Here is a 17,326-nt window from a genome sequence, read left to right as displayed (position 1 = left end):
CAAACAGAGGAGGAAGAGGCAGACTGGGGAGGGGGGGAGCTTGGAGACAAAGAGAAAAGGAAGCAAATGTTATGGAAATTCCTGGAAAAAGCCACGGCGTGTTTTGCTTCTTGGGGGAATTGCTAGGATGTCAGTGAACCCACAGCGAAGCCCTGCCCTTTGTCAGCGACTGGCATGGAGGAAATATCACAGCGTGTCTGTGTCAGTCCGCTGAGAGAAACACAGGAGTCACAAAAACACTTAACGCGGGGGAAACAATTACTATTATGGCTACATTTTCCCCCGTTTGGTAACATCCTCACCGACACACATGTGCTACTTAATAAAAAGCGTGCCTGCCGTCTACAGATGGTGCGTCAATGAGTGAGGGAAGGAAGTGGGCGGAGGCAGCTGCTGCCAGAGTCAGAAAATAAAGGAGAGCTGGATAGAAAGGAGACACAAAAGGGGTCAAATCAATAGATGTCCTTGGAGCAGCGAGAGCATGAACGTGCACGCTCCCTCCTCTGCTGCTGTCGCAAAGCGTCACACTTTCCTCCGCCCTCCCCAGATAACATCCTATAGGTAAAGGATGAGCTGTGGTGAGGACACTATAACCTGAACCTTTTATGAGCAGATGAGATCAACGGCGGTTCATACATGTGTCGCCCGGGGATTCAGGTGCAAACAAGTCCGGGATTGGCTGCGGGTAGAGGAGTAACTGGAAGATGAGCTTATGCGGTGACATCATCGCTCCTGGAGGGGGATGGGAGGGTTGCTAATGCAGAGTGCACATCTGTCTGCCACTGCAAAAAACTTAAAAGCAAAACAATACTGCTGCTAAAGTACCAGGCTGGCAGAAGGCAGGAGAACGCCCATGATACCAGAGGACATTTAAGGTTAGTTCTGGTTTGGCCCTCAGCCTCTGAGCTCCGGCAGTTTGCGTAATAAATGTTACCGACGTCACTTTAGAACAAACTGGAGTCAGCACTCTGCAGCATCCCACTCACTCCGCTGCAGCCTCTCCTCCACAGCTCCTCACCGATTAAATATAGGTTGCTCAGTGAGCGTGTGCGACTCTGAACATGATGCATGTGCAGTTAGGTCATTTTAAAGGTGTGCGAAATCTGTACATATAAAATTTTTAAAAAGCTATTTAAAACTTTCCTCGTCTGTTCTTCCCCTGTCTTCCTCTCCGCCATGCATGTCAGATGGTAGATAATTGAAACAAATGAGGGGGCACAGCTGCCAAAGGCACTGCAGCACAGAGGCAATTACACAGCTATGCAGGCAAGTGTGTGTGTGTGTGTTTCAGCTTGAGACGGAGAGCAAATAAGGAAGTCTAACCTACCACTACCATCTCTGTTCAATTAGACTGCACCAGACCTTCCCTCTCTCACTCTCGCCCGGGACAAACTCGATAAACAGGAAGTGAGGCACCCAAGCACTTCCTGTCTCCCTCCCAAATGGGCTTCTTGTTCCCACAGGCAGCGCAGAGCTTCTGCAACAACTGCTATAACCAATTTGCCACCTTCACAAAGCCTCCAGGGCCGTTTGCTTTTGGTACTGAATTCTGTCTAACCCTTTTCCTGCCACCTGACCACCCTTCAAACTGAGCCAAACACAATGAAGCCATTATCTACTTGCCAATTGGGCCACCAAGCAGCTGTAATGAGTTTTTCCATGCCTACAGGGCACCTGCTGTCACACACTGACAGCTGACACACTGCAGAGAATATTGGTCTGATCAGCTCAGATTAATGTATTTACAGCAAGAAGCGTGTTAAAGATCTGGGTTCCTTCTTTACCTTCTTGTAGTTTTACACTTTAAGATCTTAGATTTAAGTTATTTCAGGTGGGGTTGTTTTTCCTTTTAATTAGGCGTGTGCATGACTGTGCACGCGCAAGTGCTGACTGTGTGGATCTAAATGCAGAGGTGAGGTTAGTGCAAGGCCATCTCTCTCTCCTTCTCCTGAGCCAGCAGGACTCATTTGCTCCTGAACACACACACACACACACGCACACACACACACACACACACACACACACACACACACACACACACACACACACACACACACACACACACACACACACACACACACACACACACACACACACACACACACACACACACACACACACACACACGAGGTCTGCCCTCTGCATTGACTGGAGGGCAGGTGAAAGTTGAGAAGACCAGTCGGTCAAGACTGACAGACTTGTTACTCCCTCAAGGAGGTTATGTTTTAATCTTTTGTCTGTCAGCAGGATTACACAACAACTACGGGACAGATTAGCTCAGAACTGTTGTGTTTGTGGACCCAGTGTCACTCCTATCTGAGTGTAACATAACACATGTCCTGCTTAGATTAAGTTAACTCAAGCACCTCTGTATATTTAGCAAATATTGCTACTATCCGCAAGCTCCTTCCTAGAAACACATTTTCGGTCTCGCGGTTTAGTTAGACGTCTGGTATTTTTTCTCCAACCAGAATGACAAAGCAGCTCTGTTGTACAGTGCAAGAGCCGCAGGAAATAATCCCATCCAACTCCTCCAAGCAGAACGTTGAATATATAATGATTTCATGGGATTTCTATGCACTAATTGTAACTTAATCCCACTTTTTCTTAAACTAAACTTTCCGCTAAGACTGATTCAATTCAGCCCCATCTGAGTGACAGGCGGCGGCCGTGCTAGGAGGGAGTCTGGCGGGCTGAGGCGGGGGAAAGAGCGCGGTGGGGTTTGTTGGTGGAGAACGGCGCCCTTGTTGAGCTGCACGTCTCAGCTCTGTGGAAGCAGCCAGGCCTGCCAAAGATGGCGTAATGAGAGACACATGGCAAACAGTATGGCCCGCGCTGCTGATACAACACACCCACACTACGATGATACAATCAAAGCTATTGTTCCACAGCATACATTATAAAAGTTACCACATGATCCACTGGCAACAAACACACACATGTGCTTTTGTCATGTGACGGAGACTCCGGGTCTGTGTGTGTCTGCTTTCCTGCAGCACATCAGCAACGATGATCCATCACAGGAGTAGAGGAACAGTTAACCTCATAACAGAGAGGAGAATTGGATTTGGATTTCATTCATGCTGCAATTGTGTATGATGAAATGATGACCACAACTTAAACCTCTGATGTTATTGTGTGTGTGTGTGTGTTGGGGGGAAAGAAAAGACACAAAATTGACTAAAAGCTGAATGAGAACTTGACCTAGGATTCAACTCAAACAACAGTCCTCAGGCACCTACCACAGTTAGAGGAGGCCTTGGAAAACTGATCCTGTGTGTGTGTGTGTGTGTGTGTGTGTGTAAGATGGAGAGAACGCATTCACATGACAATGTACATACGGCACATAGCGATCACAGTTAGGACAAAATTCAATGACGACCAAAGGGTAAAACTTCGAAGCTTCTCTTCTTATTGAGTGTAAAATGGATCAGAATAGCTCTGACTAAAAATAATTACTACTTCCTGCTCTCTTGGTTACAGATTAGTGCGGAGAGCTTCTACAAGATTTCCATAATCATGAAACATTTAGTATATTCAAACCACTGAACCTTAAATCTCAACCAGACTGGTTTGATTGTCAACAACAAATACGTGAGATTAAAACAAAGTGTAACAACACAAACAATATTATCCCTACGTCTCTCCTCAAGGTCAAAAGTGGGGTCATGAACTTTGACTATTTAACAGCTGCAATGATCTTCATCATTTCCAGTCTAAAAGGTATATGTATGGTTAAAAATGTTATAATAATCTTGATTCTCAGATGTACTTGGCTTTAGTGCTTCTACTGAAGTTCACCCGAGTATAAAAAAATCTGGTCTTTGCTTCAGACTGTAGAAAAACTCAAGGTCGATTCCAATCTATTTTACTTTGTGTCATTTGATGAATGACTGTTCAATGGCTCCACTCTACACATTAAACATGGAGTCTGTTTTGGAGCGTGCTGGCAGGCAGTTTCTGCTCCACACAATGCTACTGTTGAAAGCCGAAACACCGGAGCCCAGGGTTAGGAGGGCTAGCCGGGGCTGAGGTCAACGAGGACCTGTTTGGATGGGTGTGCCTCCAAAAACACACATCAATCAAGCCATATAACATCATCGCTGAGCCACCTGATTGGCTGATGGCGACGCAGAGGGAGAAGAAACTGCTAAAAATAGACGTGACGGCCCATTTTGGCTTAATGAGCCCATGAGACATCACTGCGTAGGTCCCACCCCTGCCTTGATCATGAAGGCAAGTACCTCTGGCACAAGCCCTGTCTTCATAAGGCTTCTGTGTGTATTTGGCCAGCAGTATATAACATGTGGTGCCTCACAAATACATGAAACACACACAAACGGAAGGCTGTTATTCATACTAAGAGCAGCAGTGAAGTGCAAACAAAGTCCTGAATCACATCGAGGCCTAATCTAATCCAGCTGTGCGAGTCTGTGTTAAAGCTACAATTTTACCCTCACCATCAAAATGCTCCTTAGAGAACTAGGAAGTTATATTTAGACTTTATACAGCAGTTAGGACAGGCTCTGGCTTGCCAACCCCACAACCACAAGAGAGGGGGACCAGAGCCTTTCTGCTCCAACTGCCAGAGCAAGAGACTTCCCTAAATCAACTTCACCTTCCTCTCAAGCACAACAACCACATGCATGAGGGCCAGCGAGTCATCGGGTCTTATAACTAGCTACTCTCCAAAACAGCTGGTGTACCGCGTCCATCTGAAGGGAACTAAACTAAAAAGTGAATTCAGAAAAAAGTGCAAAGTCTATGAAGTGCAAGGCTCTGCAAATAACAGAGCCACACAAAAGGAAAAACACACACCCTTGACCTCTTCGGAGGGAACTGTGTGTCCGAACAAACAGTGCTGCAGAGCCAAAGAGGCAAACGGGAGGATGGGAGCAGAGGCTGCAGGGCAAGCCTGACTGATCATCTGCCTTCTGGCTACACGCCATTTCATTCCAACTAGTCTTGACCTGCCATCCCAGTAAACCCTGTTACCAGGAACATCCAACTCGTCACCATCGCTCAGCTACAGGAGACTGGCTGTATGCCAACGCTGTCCGTCTGTCCTCGGCTCCCTCCCCTCCTCCCACCTCCTCTTCCCCTCCCACAAGTCAAGACAACCCGTGCGTTTGACTACAGCACAATCTCTTCCCTGCTACAGCAGCACTGTCCTCAAATGTCTCAGCAAAACCGCAGCAATACAACAGAGAGGTGAATGGGCAGGACAGGGAGAGGGGAGGAGGGAGGGATCAGATGGAGAAGTTAGTGAAAGTCTAAAAAAATACACAGAAGTGCTGAATAGCCAAGTACGATGATGTCAACAGCAGTAAAGAGGAAGGGAGGAAGGGTCATGAGAGGAAATAAGGGTATCGGTGACTCGGTTAACTACCTATAGAAGAAGCAGTCGCAGCACACCAGAACCCCCATCCAGTCGTCGGTGAAGCAGAGCCGGGCTGACGAGGTTCCGAACCACAGTACCCTCTTCCTCCCTTTCACCTCCCCGTCTCTGCTCGGCTATGGGTGCACCAGGACGGCAGTTCCCAGCTCCAGCATAGCACCTTGCGTAATAATATGGCTGCTCAAACGGCCTTCGGCTGTAACGCAGGTGGTGCAGGACGGACGGATGCACACACATGAAGACCTTTTGACGATTCAGCCAAACAAACTAGCACTTTCAAAACAACTTTGTTTTTAAATGATTCACGATGCCAGACTCACTTCTCTGAGCATGTTTCTCTTTCTCGCTCTTGCTTCCAACTACTGCAACTGCCTCACTTTCACACTCTTGTCCTCTCTCTCTCTCCCTCCCCTCTGTCTCTCCCTCTCCCTCCCTCTCTGTCTCTCCCTCCCTCCCTCTCTCTCTCCCTCCCTCTCACTTTTTCTAGCTGGCTCCCACTTGAAAGGCGGGAAGATTAGCTTGGCAAACAGAGTCCCATAAACAAACTGCTGACGGCTGGGCAGCATAGGGTGGACTGCAGGGGAGAGGGATGGACGGAGAGATGGCAAGACGTAGAGGGAGACAGAGAGAGAGAGATAGGAAACAATCCCTGGGAGGCATCAATCTCAGCCATCTGTATACATCCTAAACAAGGTCTAAACATCCCATCTCCACCCGTCGCTCAGAGAGAGCAGACACACTCTCTGTTTGTTAAATCCCCCAAATTCCCATCACACCTCTGTGTAAAGTTAATGATTGCAGCAGGTTGACAGCTTTACCACCGTTAGTTATATGTAACCGAGCCATAACAGCAGATTGCTAACTGTCAACTCTTATGTCAACACAGAGGAGGGATCAAATTGTGAATAGGCAGGGGGACGTACATATGCCATTTCGTACACAATGACGTGGACTCTTCATTCACACAAATGATGCAAAGGTACGGGGCGGGAGGGGCTAGCGCAGAGACAAGCCCCCAGGAGGCAAGCCAATCACTGCAGAGCACTGTGGCGATGGTGTGGGGCAAATAAGGCGAAGGACACAAAGTGAAATATGGACCTCGTTACGTCTCTCTCTCTCGATCTCTCCCCTTCATCACTCAATACAAGCAATCACTTTGTCTTGCCCTTTGCCTCGTTACAGATCAAAACACAGGGACGGACGGACGGCCCGCACGGGCGCGACACACACGCGCGCACACACACACACACACACACACACACACACACACACACACACACACACACACACACACACACACACACACACACACACACACACACACGAGGACTGCGGTAGGCAGGTGAAAGTGTGTGTGTGAGAAGCTGTAACTAAAGCCTGCAGGACTCGACAGACACGGACACAGGATTAACGGACCAGGAAAAAGGCAGCAACTGAATACCCAGGCTTGACGTCAAGCAGGCCAGCTCTGCAGTTCAGAGAGAACAAAACACTGCAGTCGGCCAAGAAAGACAAGAGACAGCCGAGCCAGTCACCTTCAGAGGACAACAGTTACGCAACAACTGCAGGGGGGGGGACGCTTCTGCTTGTTCTGTCGCCGACTCATCAAAATGAGCCCCGAACATGGACATGGGTTTAACAATAACAAGTTGATATTTTCACCTATAACACAGCTGCACTGAACGTCCTACACGACAAAACTCAACTCCCTCTCTGCTTCGTCTCTTCTTTCTGAAAATAAAGAGATGACAAAGGAGAACTGCAGCAGCGCCGGCGAAGCAGTTTCCTATCCACTGACGTCATCCCTCCTTCTCCACCGCCACAACCAGCTCCTCCTGCGGCTCCCTGGAGACCTGTCACCAGGAGCTGCAGCTAACAGTCCTCCGCTTTAACTGTTTAATTACCTCATCCTGCTTACCTGCACACGCACACACGTGGGTGGATGCTTTCAACAGAGCAGAGGGGATAGCAACACAAACACATGCTTCCTAAGCTAAATCATAAAGAAGTGGACAATGGGTAGATGGCAATAGACGTTTCTCACACTTTCAGCTGTGTGGTGAGGTGGGCGTTTGGTGCTCATTAGCTCCCTTTGTGTTTTCAGTTCCCGAGAGTCAGGATGTGGGTTTTGTGTGTGTCAGGTACAGCAGAACGCTGTGTGCCCCTTAACAAGGCAAATGGGAAAAGGAGCAGCAGAGGGAAAATGGAAGAAACGAAACTGGCTCTAAATCATCTGTCACTTTCAACAATATGAGTGTGTGTGTGTGTGTGTGTGTGTGTGTGTGTGTGTGTGCTTCCTCAGACTTTACGGTCTTATCATGAAATCCAGACAAACAACAAAAGCAAGACATCCGGTGAAACAGGGACACAGGATGAATATGAGAAACACTATTGGTGGAAGACATTTTTTTCAGATTATTTTTTTTCTAACAAACTTGTGACTTGGAGAGATTGCACAACGAGGAGAGCGAGAGAGCGAGAGAGCGAGAGGGAAAGAAACAGAGAGGGATGGAAACCACTGGGCAGGGGACAGACCCAACTCGTGACCGGGTTTAGAAACGCCTGGTTATGAATAGAGGCCGTTGCAATCACGTCAAGCGAAAAGTGGGTTCGGGGGAGAGAGGCAGACGCACTTCATGCACATACAAAGTTGCTAGGTGATGGGACTCAATGATGGGGTATTTCAGTGGAGGAGGGGGGTGATAGAGATCGTTTTTCTTAATGGGAGCGGGAGGACAAAAGAGAGAAAGCCCACCCCCTCCACCCACCTCAAAGCAAGACAGACAGGTTTCTCCTCATGGAGCTGAACAGACTGAAATCCACGTGGGTGAAATCTGGTCGCCCAGGAAATGACATTACAACGACCACTGCCTAAAAACACACGCCGTCATCAAAACGGAGAAATATATACGGCAATGTGAGTATATATGTGAAGCCTCGACAGACTTTAATATCCATCACAATGAGGAACAAGCCTTCAGGGGTCCAGTTGCAGCTGAATGAGCCTGATGCTGCTACTGTTGCAATAAAAAAAGTCACTTTAGCAATATTAAGGGTCATTGTGGGAAATTAAAAGAAATGCAATAAAATGCAATAGAGTGAGCTCCACGTGGAAAACACCAGAAAAAGTGATTTATAAGCTGAATGTGTATTAAAACATGCTCCCTCCTCTTCCTCATCATCCTCCTCCTCCTCCTCCATAAGGCTAACACATCAATAACTTCTGCTTTACATCACATAACACCAGTCTCTTTCTTACCTATTCAACGTGTAGGATCCGTTCCGTTTAAACCTCATCCTGGACGAAAGGAAGCGGATAAAGAAATCCAGATTTGACGATCTTTCTTTTTTCTTGTCGCACCTCGAAAGAACCGAACCCCACCGAGAGTGTGTGTGAGGGAGAGAGAGAGTGTGTCTGTGTGTGAGGGAGAGAGCGACAAAGAGAGAGGGAGTGTGTGTTTTAAGAAAAAAACAAACGTGGAACAATAAGGAGTTGCTCCTTGCAGTCCTCCCTCACTCTTCCTACACCCTCTTCCTCTCTGTCTCTCGCTTCCTCCTCCTCGCGTGTTGTAGTTTCCGTGGGGCAGGGTTAACGAGTCTTCACACACACACACACACACACACTGCAGCCGTTTCGATTAAACCCAAAACACACCTCGTATCGGTGCACATGCACGTGTGTGCGCGCGCGCGGCGTGGTTAAAGTTAAAATGTGTAGAAACGATCATGGAGTCTGGTGGAGGCTGCAGCTCCGCTTTGTTTTCCACAGACTCGCTGACGCAAACCAGCGGTTTTTTCCTCCCAGTCCTCCCTCAGAAAAAAAAAACCACACACCCGGATGAAACTTGAACCCCTCTCTTTTCAACTTGTCCTCATCTTCCTCTTGCTGTAAAACCCGAGAAATGCGCCACGTTTAAAAACACAAAGAACCGCAAAAAAAAAAGAGGAAACGTGCGCGGTCCCTTTATGGAAACGGTGATCGATGCGAGGCAGCGCATCCACGCTCCTGTGGAGACTCTCGTGTTTCAGCCTTTTCCTATCTGAGTCGCTATATATACACACACACAGATACATACACACATTTCTACTCGTCAATAGGCGGAACACAAACCAGACTCCAGCAGCAGAACTCGGCTCCTGTCACCGCCTGAAGGGTGAGACAGATTTAAGGCTAAGAATAGGGCTGAGGATCCATTAATGCCGTTTAAATCCAAGTGTGTCTCTTCTGATGGGGACACACATGCACACGTTAGATTTCATTACACAGGAAGCTGGCCAACATGATGCAAGTGCAGGGGCAGATTCAAGGCTTTTATATTGATCAATTATCAGCATGCATCCCAGGATTTGCAGCTTAATAAAAGAGAAAAGTGATTATCTTTTGTGGCAACTACTCTATAATTATGATAAAACTGAGTATTTGTGTCTTTCTGGTGGACACACACACACACACACTCACTTTATATTTCATTACACAGGAAGCGGAAAAAAATGATGCAAGTGCACAGGCACATTTAAAGCTTTTATATTGATCAAATATCGGCATGCTTCCCTGAATTTGCAGCTTAATAAAGAGACAAACAATACGGTTTCATTCCAATTACTCTAGAATGATGATAAAACTGAATATTTGTGTCTTTCTGGTGGACACACACACTCATACTCACTTTATATTTCACTACACCGGAAGCTGAAAACATACTGAAACTGCAGGAGCAGATTTAAAGCTTTTAGATTGATGCATCCCTGGATCTGCAGCTTAATAAAGAGAAAAACTAGATTAGCACTCAGTAGAGCGCATACATCTGCCAAGGCCCAACAGTCCCCTTAAATTCAATCAGGCTGCACCTAATTGCACACACTCATAGATATCAGGCTCTTAAATGTGCCTGATTTTTCATTAAGCCATGAATTGCTCCCTGGGAATCGCCCTACCTCCCAATGTTTAAGAAAAGAAAACCTGACTCCACACCAAAATTAAAAAGCCTTCTTCCTTGACCCCTACCACATCCTTTAACCATGTTTCGTAGAAATCCGTCCAGTAGTTTTTGCATAATCTTGCTTATAATCAAACCAACCAACAAACAAAGGTATGAAGAAAACACTGGGTTCAACTCCAGCTCATCGGCTGGTGAATGATATCTATGCTATGCAGATGTTTCAGCATCATCTCTGACAACCACTGCCAGAAGTGACGGTGAGGGGGAAGTTCCAGGAATGTTTAAATGTAGAGCAATGACAGTCGGAGTCGCTCACGGTGACTTTGAACAGACTAAGAGGTGACACTGGAATGACGTCGTCTGATCTTTATCGTTGCACCAGCAGCAGCCGCCTCCCTCCAGCAAGTCTCAAGTGTGTAGGCAAGGAAGGACTGTCCCTAATGGTTGTGTGTGTGTGAGTGAGAGTGTGTGTCAACACCAACTAAAGCTGCAAAGCTGTTGTTTTGTCAACTTTGGATTTAAAGAAACATGGTTCGTATAGTTGGAGACTAAACAAGATGGATGGAGAGAGAGGAGGAATGTTTTGAGAGGAAGTTTTGACCACAACAAAGTCCTGAAAAATACAAAAGAGCAGAGGTGCTCTTCTCACTGCCAGTTGAGGAAGCTTTGGGAGGTGAAGATGAGAAACGAATAGGGGTCCCATATATTAATCCACTATATTAGACGTGTTTACATGGACACCAATATTCTCATATTAGAGACAAATAACGTACTCTGAATACGCAAAAATCGAATTAAGTCGTGATGTATTCTGACCTTAGTTGCATCATGTAGAAACTATGACTTAATCACAATTACATCCTACACAACAATTTGCAACATTGACATACTTCAGTTACTAACTGCTTGACAAGTAAAAGGATGTAATGTTGAGTCATAATCAGACTCTGCTCTGTCACATGTAAACAGGAATATGAATGATATATTCTATTAGCAACTCAGGTAAACATTATAATCCAAATAGTGTCTTCAGAATAGGGTCAGCTCATCAAGTCCAGCTCATCTTAGAGCAAACATCCAGTTCAGAGAAGCCCAAGCATCATGCCCCCCAAACATCTTTAATAGCAAAATGAAATGCCTCATTAACTCAGGTGTTGAGGGACTAAAGCAAGGATAGGCACAAAATTATGAATCCAGGAAAGTCATATCGTTTAAGAGCACTCAGGATTAGTCAGCATCACATCGCGGAAGTGTGGTGCAGTGGATGTGTGAGCGTGAGCATGTGCACGATTCCCCTGCTCCCGCGAAAGGCACTCTGGGTCGGTCTCGACGGCTCTGAGCTCGTTTATTACAACGAGAGCAGCCTGGCAACAGAACTGCTGATCAATTGCACAGCCACTGCCACCGCTGCTGCTGCTGAAGCTCAGGCCGTCACTGCAGCGTTACAACAGCCACAGATATGAGGAGGAAGAAAATGGGAGGAGGAGGGTTAAAAGAAGATGAGAAGACAAGGATATAGGAGGCTTGGAGTTAAAAAAACGAGATGGAGAGGATGGGGGAAAGAAAAGGAGACCACTGCGGACCACAGAGGCACAATCAGGCCGAGCTTTATTGACGAACTTAAAAAACAACCCCCCCCACTCTCACCCTCCTCCTTTTCAGACTGAATCCATTCCTCCTTCCTGCACTCATTCATCGCCTACACCTTCACCGCCCCTGATTTTATTGCTCCCTTTGCAGCCCCTTCATTAAGCTAATTTGTGCTTCTTTCGCAATCCTTATTTCTATTGAAGCCTCTTTTTTTCCACTCACACATTTCCCTCGCATTCCCCTTATTACCCTCTTCCTGGTGCATGTTGTGTAAGAACGACGTGAACTCAAAGCGTGTGTCAGTGCATACTAATGGTGTCAGTGTGTGATGCCTTCAGAAGAAAGCTGCAGATTTTCTCAGAAGGTGTTGATATTAAAAAGGACAAAATAAAAATAAATGTAAAAACAATAAACTTCTCTTTTCTCTCCAGTGACGTGGGACGCTTCTAGAACACAGTCGCTGCTGGCTGCCGCTGTGGAATCGCCCTGGACCCTGCACTCCTACACAGGCTTTCCAGGAACACATTGCACAGAGTCAAATTCAGGATCACAGAGCACACACACCACTGTGGCTCCAGCAACTTGAGTGCATGTATGAGAGGAGACGCCAACTAGAAAGACTGTCACTACATGTGCCAAGTTACACACACACACACACACACACACACACACACACACACACACACACACACACACACACACACACACACACACACACACACACACACACACACACACACACACACACACACACACTCCTGCCAACAACAACAAAAAAATGAATCTCATGAAACTGCTCACATGTGTATTATGCAATTTAATTCACGAGGATTTTGCTGCAAAGATCCAAGCACAAACAAGGTTTTCACCCTGAATACTTTTCAGCACACACAAACACACTGAGCACAGTGAGGAGTATATGTGAGCTGGGGCCCAGCCAAAGAGTGCAGTATGAAAGGGCCTATATATACAGGCAGGGCGACGCCAGGAGCCGGTCAGTCTGCCACATACAGTCTGGTGTATAGTGAGAGGACACTACTGTAACTCACACTTTACAGTCTGTCCTATAGGCTCCTGCTACCCGTCTCTATGTCTGACTGTTAGCACCAAGCTGAGGGCCTTTCAGTTTGGGCTGGACGATGGGGGACAAACATTTTTATCAAGATATCAGATTTTTGTTTGATTGTTATTGGTGGAAATTATGATAATTACTGAAAATGTTTTATTGGCTTGCTATCATGTGATAGATAATTGGAGCAAAAATGACAGTGATGTTGGAATTTATCAAATTGAACCTGAATGCCCCGCAAAAGCCAAATGTTATGTCTGAATACTTCTGGACTTCTGCACTCAATCTGTTATCTTTCTAATTTTGGAGGGCTTCGGTTTCAGTTCAAATTCTAACCGATGGGAGGAAATGAGACGCAGCCTTAAAAAAGCTCAGGCATTTAGAGAACGTGAAGCTCGGACTCAACAATGAAAAACCACATTTTTCAAATTTTTATTAATTATTATGCAGCTGTGAGAAGTCGCGGAACACATTTTTTCGGGCAGGGAACTATTCTGAAAACTCTTGCCCAATGTCTGCTGGAATTGACTTCAATCACCAAGCAACCCTCAAATGATAAGCAGTATAGATAATGGATGGATGGGTCGATGGATGAATAAAAAAAAAACACATAGCTGAACTAGAGTATTTTCAAACCAAGGTCAGCTAAATAAATAAAGGAAGGTTTGATTCCTGGCAGTGAGGAGAAGCCTTTAAACACTATTCAGACTTTCATGTGTAAAAATAACATTTGTCCAGAATTTGGTTTTCTTTGCCTCCTTGCAAAAGAAAATAATCACATCTAATGATCTGAACAGAGAAAACCATTCACTAGTTAGACTGAGAGTTGCTTCATTTTAATGACTGAAGCGCTGATATGTGGGAGCTGCTGCTGATTGTGGTACTCTGATGCCACCTACTGTCTCACACAGAGACAAGCACCTTCACTTGCTCATCCTTTCTCCGAGGCTGCTTTGCTAATAAATGAGCTGTGCTGGGGCTGAGGAGCAGTGATGAGAGAGCGGTGGCAGGCAGGGCAGAGGACCTGCAGCCAGAGGTGGAGCCAGGCACTGATGACTGGTATGCAGTCAGGCATTACTGGAATGTGAATAAAAGGGGCTCTACACCAGTGATAGGAGGGAGGAGGTGAGGACAGATGATTAAAAAATAAGAAGAAACAGACAAAAGGAAGAAGGAGGGGAGGGCAGCAGCTGATTCCTCAGTGACGTCTGGTATTGCTGGTATGTGGCAAAAACTAAATCTGGCACATTTAGATGACTGATAGTTATGAGTGTTTGCAATTTGGTGCTGATCAACTTAAAAATCCAGATCGTGTGAATTTAAATAAGGTTTCATAAGGGGACTGCGGGGCCTTGGTGGAGGTTTGCGCTCTCTTAAGTGCCATTTGAGTTGAAAATGTGTTAAAATATGTTCCTTGCACATGTAATATATATATATTAAAAAAAAAGAAATATTGATATGTTTTACATTTTAAACTTACATAAGACAAAATACATATTTAATGTATAGAATACTAATTAAATATAAGTGCCAGAGTTGGTGATAATTACTCATTGGTCATGTGACAGGACCGGGGAACTCTAGGGGCCAATCACATGTAAACCGCACCTGACCTGGATCCACCCATGCTAAAAATATTTTATCGCTCCTCAGCTTTTTCCTTCGGTGGAGAAACATAAATGCTGACGACAGGTTTCCCACATTGACAAAATCCTTTAACTAAAATGAAACCGTGGGGATGAAGACATAAACCACCAGTGTTTCCCTAACACTGAAAGACTGCACTGTGCAACCACAAATAAATCACCATTTGAACATCTAAATATTACGACCTGGGTTTTTAAAAAGAAAACTTCCTCTTGGAAATATTTGCTGCATACAAAGAACGGGCCTCAGCTCAGAGAAGAACAGAACTATTGATCTCTGCGTCTGCCTCTGGCTGGTGGCGGACCATCAGCGCTGGTTCAATGCTGCAGCTCCGCTAGATAACGTCATGTGATAGTGTGCCGACAGAACCCGACACACACTGGGAAGACCTGCGAGCCACGATTATGCAACAAGATATGATTTCATGCTCAATGGACAGATCTCTCCCTCTTTCTCTTCTCCTCTTTCTACTCTCATAGTCTGTCTGCTTTTGTCCTTGTCACCAGTGTCGTCAACATCTTGTGTCCTTTTGAATTGCTTCCTCTGTCTCAACACACACACACACACACACACACACACACAAATATGACTTGCTTAAATTAATATGTGTGAGCAAACACAAGTCATCTAACTGCTGACAGGTGCTTCTTTTTCACACAGGAGCAACTTCCTACTCACTAAACAATCAATTGGACTGGACACGTGCTGCCACCTTGTGGTTTGAAGAGAAACAACAGCCACACTCTGCCTTCAGAGACCAATGAATTGTTCCCTGAAATCAAGCTGGTAATGCTGGTGGAGTCTTGAGTTTTAACCCAGTGATTTGTGTGGGTTTTACACAATGAAGACAGAGTTACTGTGTTGTGGATTCTCTTTTATTGAGGTGGTAACATAAGCAGCTGCAGCGACAGAGGAAAGAGTGAAAGATGGATCAGGCTAAAACCCTATAGAGACGGGAAAGATGGGAGAATGATTCCCTCTTTCAATGTCATTACACTATAATTCAAAACAAATAAGGATTTTGAGTTTAAGGACTTTAATGTCATAGTTAAATCTTCTGTCCTTGAGGCTGCATAGAAGGGAGAAAGTGTTTTTTAGTGCTTATTATAGCAAAATTCCACAGTGGTATTATACAAGCTTTTCTTTATGGAGCTAAGCCAAAGACAAAGTCATGAATCACAACAAACTGTGGTGTCAAAACTACAACAGCAGTTTCTAAATCACTGTGACCACAGCCCCACTCCGAATGATAGATGTAGAATGATATACGGCCTATGAGAACAAACAAACAAGACATCTGCTTGATGAATTATTTCTCTTTTGTTTGCACAGCAGTGTTAACGTGATCCAAATCCAAAGAAAGATACCACCTTCAAAACATTTGCAGTGAAATTCGTCATAACGTATTCAAATCTTTAAATCTCCAGATTCTGGGTTTTGTGTGAACATGCAACAGGAAGTAGTGTCGTGAGTAAATGCAGCTCTGAGCTGAGGATAGAAAAGGCCTTGCCCAGGTATCTAATCTATCTGCACACAGTAAACAGCTCCTTACAAACACAAACACACAAACACAAACAGGAGTTAGTACACTCACTGCTTCAGTTTGTACTCCACAGCCGCCAGTGGTTATGTAACAGCTGGTATGAGCAGTGGTGTGTGTGTATGTGTAAACTTGTGTATTATCTCTACGCAGTCTTTTAAGAGACGAGTGACCTCCAACCACTTTGACCACAGATGCTCATCCTGCAGCTAATATGGAGTTTCTTTACTGACTTTATTACCTCTGCCCCTGTCCGTTTGTTTACTGTATTTATTTGTCGCAGGATTATACAGATTTTCACGAAACTTGATGGAGGAAAGAAACCATTAAATTGTAGTGCAGATCTGGACATCGGGACAGATGCAGGATTTTGTTTCAAGACCTAGTTTGATCATAGTCTTCATCACCATTGACGATGAAAATCTACCTGACTCGACTCAGGCGCAAATCAGGTTCACGGATTGAAATGAAATGTCACGTTACCTTGAATAAAATGGAGGATTTCCCTGGGTTTGAACATTGTTGGAAGCATTTTGGATAACGTAAGAACACAAGTCAACAAAAGGATATAACATAGTGGTTTTCAGACATTTTAATGAAGAATTGTGACATATTTTATCTTTAAGTGGTCGCGTTAAAGTGCGTTTGTGGAGGTATGCACTCTACTAGTGCCATTTTAGGTCTCAAATAGACCCTGCTTTAAAACAGATGTGCTCTGCTCCAGCTCAAACTGTCAGAGCTCAGATACAGTCGCTGCACAACTGTCCCGTGTTTCAGTTCGAGTCCTTCCCCTCGCACTCAGGCTGCTTCTGTGCACTCCTAATACAAGTGCTCACAGTTTTTATGCTAGTAATTTAATTTTGGTGAAATTATCCTCTCAAAATTCCCCCAACCAAGAAGAAGACTCAAACTGAAGCAGACGCACAGTTAGAGCAGGAGCAGAGCAAATCTGCATGCCGGTGCTATTTGAGAGCGAGGGCAGGGTTTTTAGGGAGAGGATTACAAAATCTGAACGTGAAATGAAGCAGTAATGCTCTCAGAATGAAACCCCACGCTCTTGAATAAAGACGGGGAAGAAAATCCATATGAGAGATGCTATCCAGATAGATATCTCTAATATAGTAGCTTCGGTGGAGGTTTCA

The 17,326-nt window shown here is 45.3% G+C and overlaps 1 protein-coding gene across 3 annotated transcripts in view; it reads right to left on the bottom strand.

Moving 5' to 3' along the window:
* The window catches only part of mob2a (MOB kinase activator 2a), a 60,538-nt gene that overhangs the window by 27,137 nt on the left and 16,075 nt on the right, over positions 1 to 17,326 (bottom strand). The window contains exon 1 of one of the 3 annotated variants that reach the window (XM_035156305.2): positions 8,658 to 9,550. The exons of 1 other annotated variant lie outside the window; for it this stretch is intronic. In XM_035156305.2, the coding sequence (XP_035012196.1) occupies positions 8,658 to 8,695 (38 nt within the window). In that variant the 5' untranslated portion in view covers positions 8,696 to 9,550. Of the gene's footprint in view, positions 1 to 5,389; positions 5,786 to 8,657; positions 9,551 to 17,326 lie in introns of those variants that run through there. One more of the 3 variants, XM_035156304.2, reaches the window with a different exon arrangement.

The sequence above is a fragment of the Hippoglossus stenolepis genome, chromosome 5 (assembly GCF_022539355.2).
Source record: "Hippoglossus stenolepis isolate QCI-W04-F060 chromosome 5, HSTE1.2, whole genome shotgun sequence".
Lineage (NCBI taxonomy): Eukaryota > Metazoa > Chordata > Actinopteri > Pleuronectiformes > Pleuronectidae > Hippoglossus > Hippoglossus stenolepis.
The sequence above is the reverse complement of the archived record's forward strand: the minus strand, read 5'-3'. Positions and strand labels throughout refer to the sequence as shown.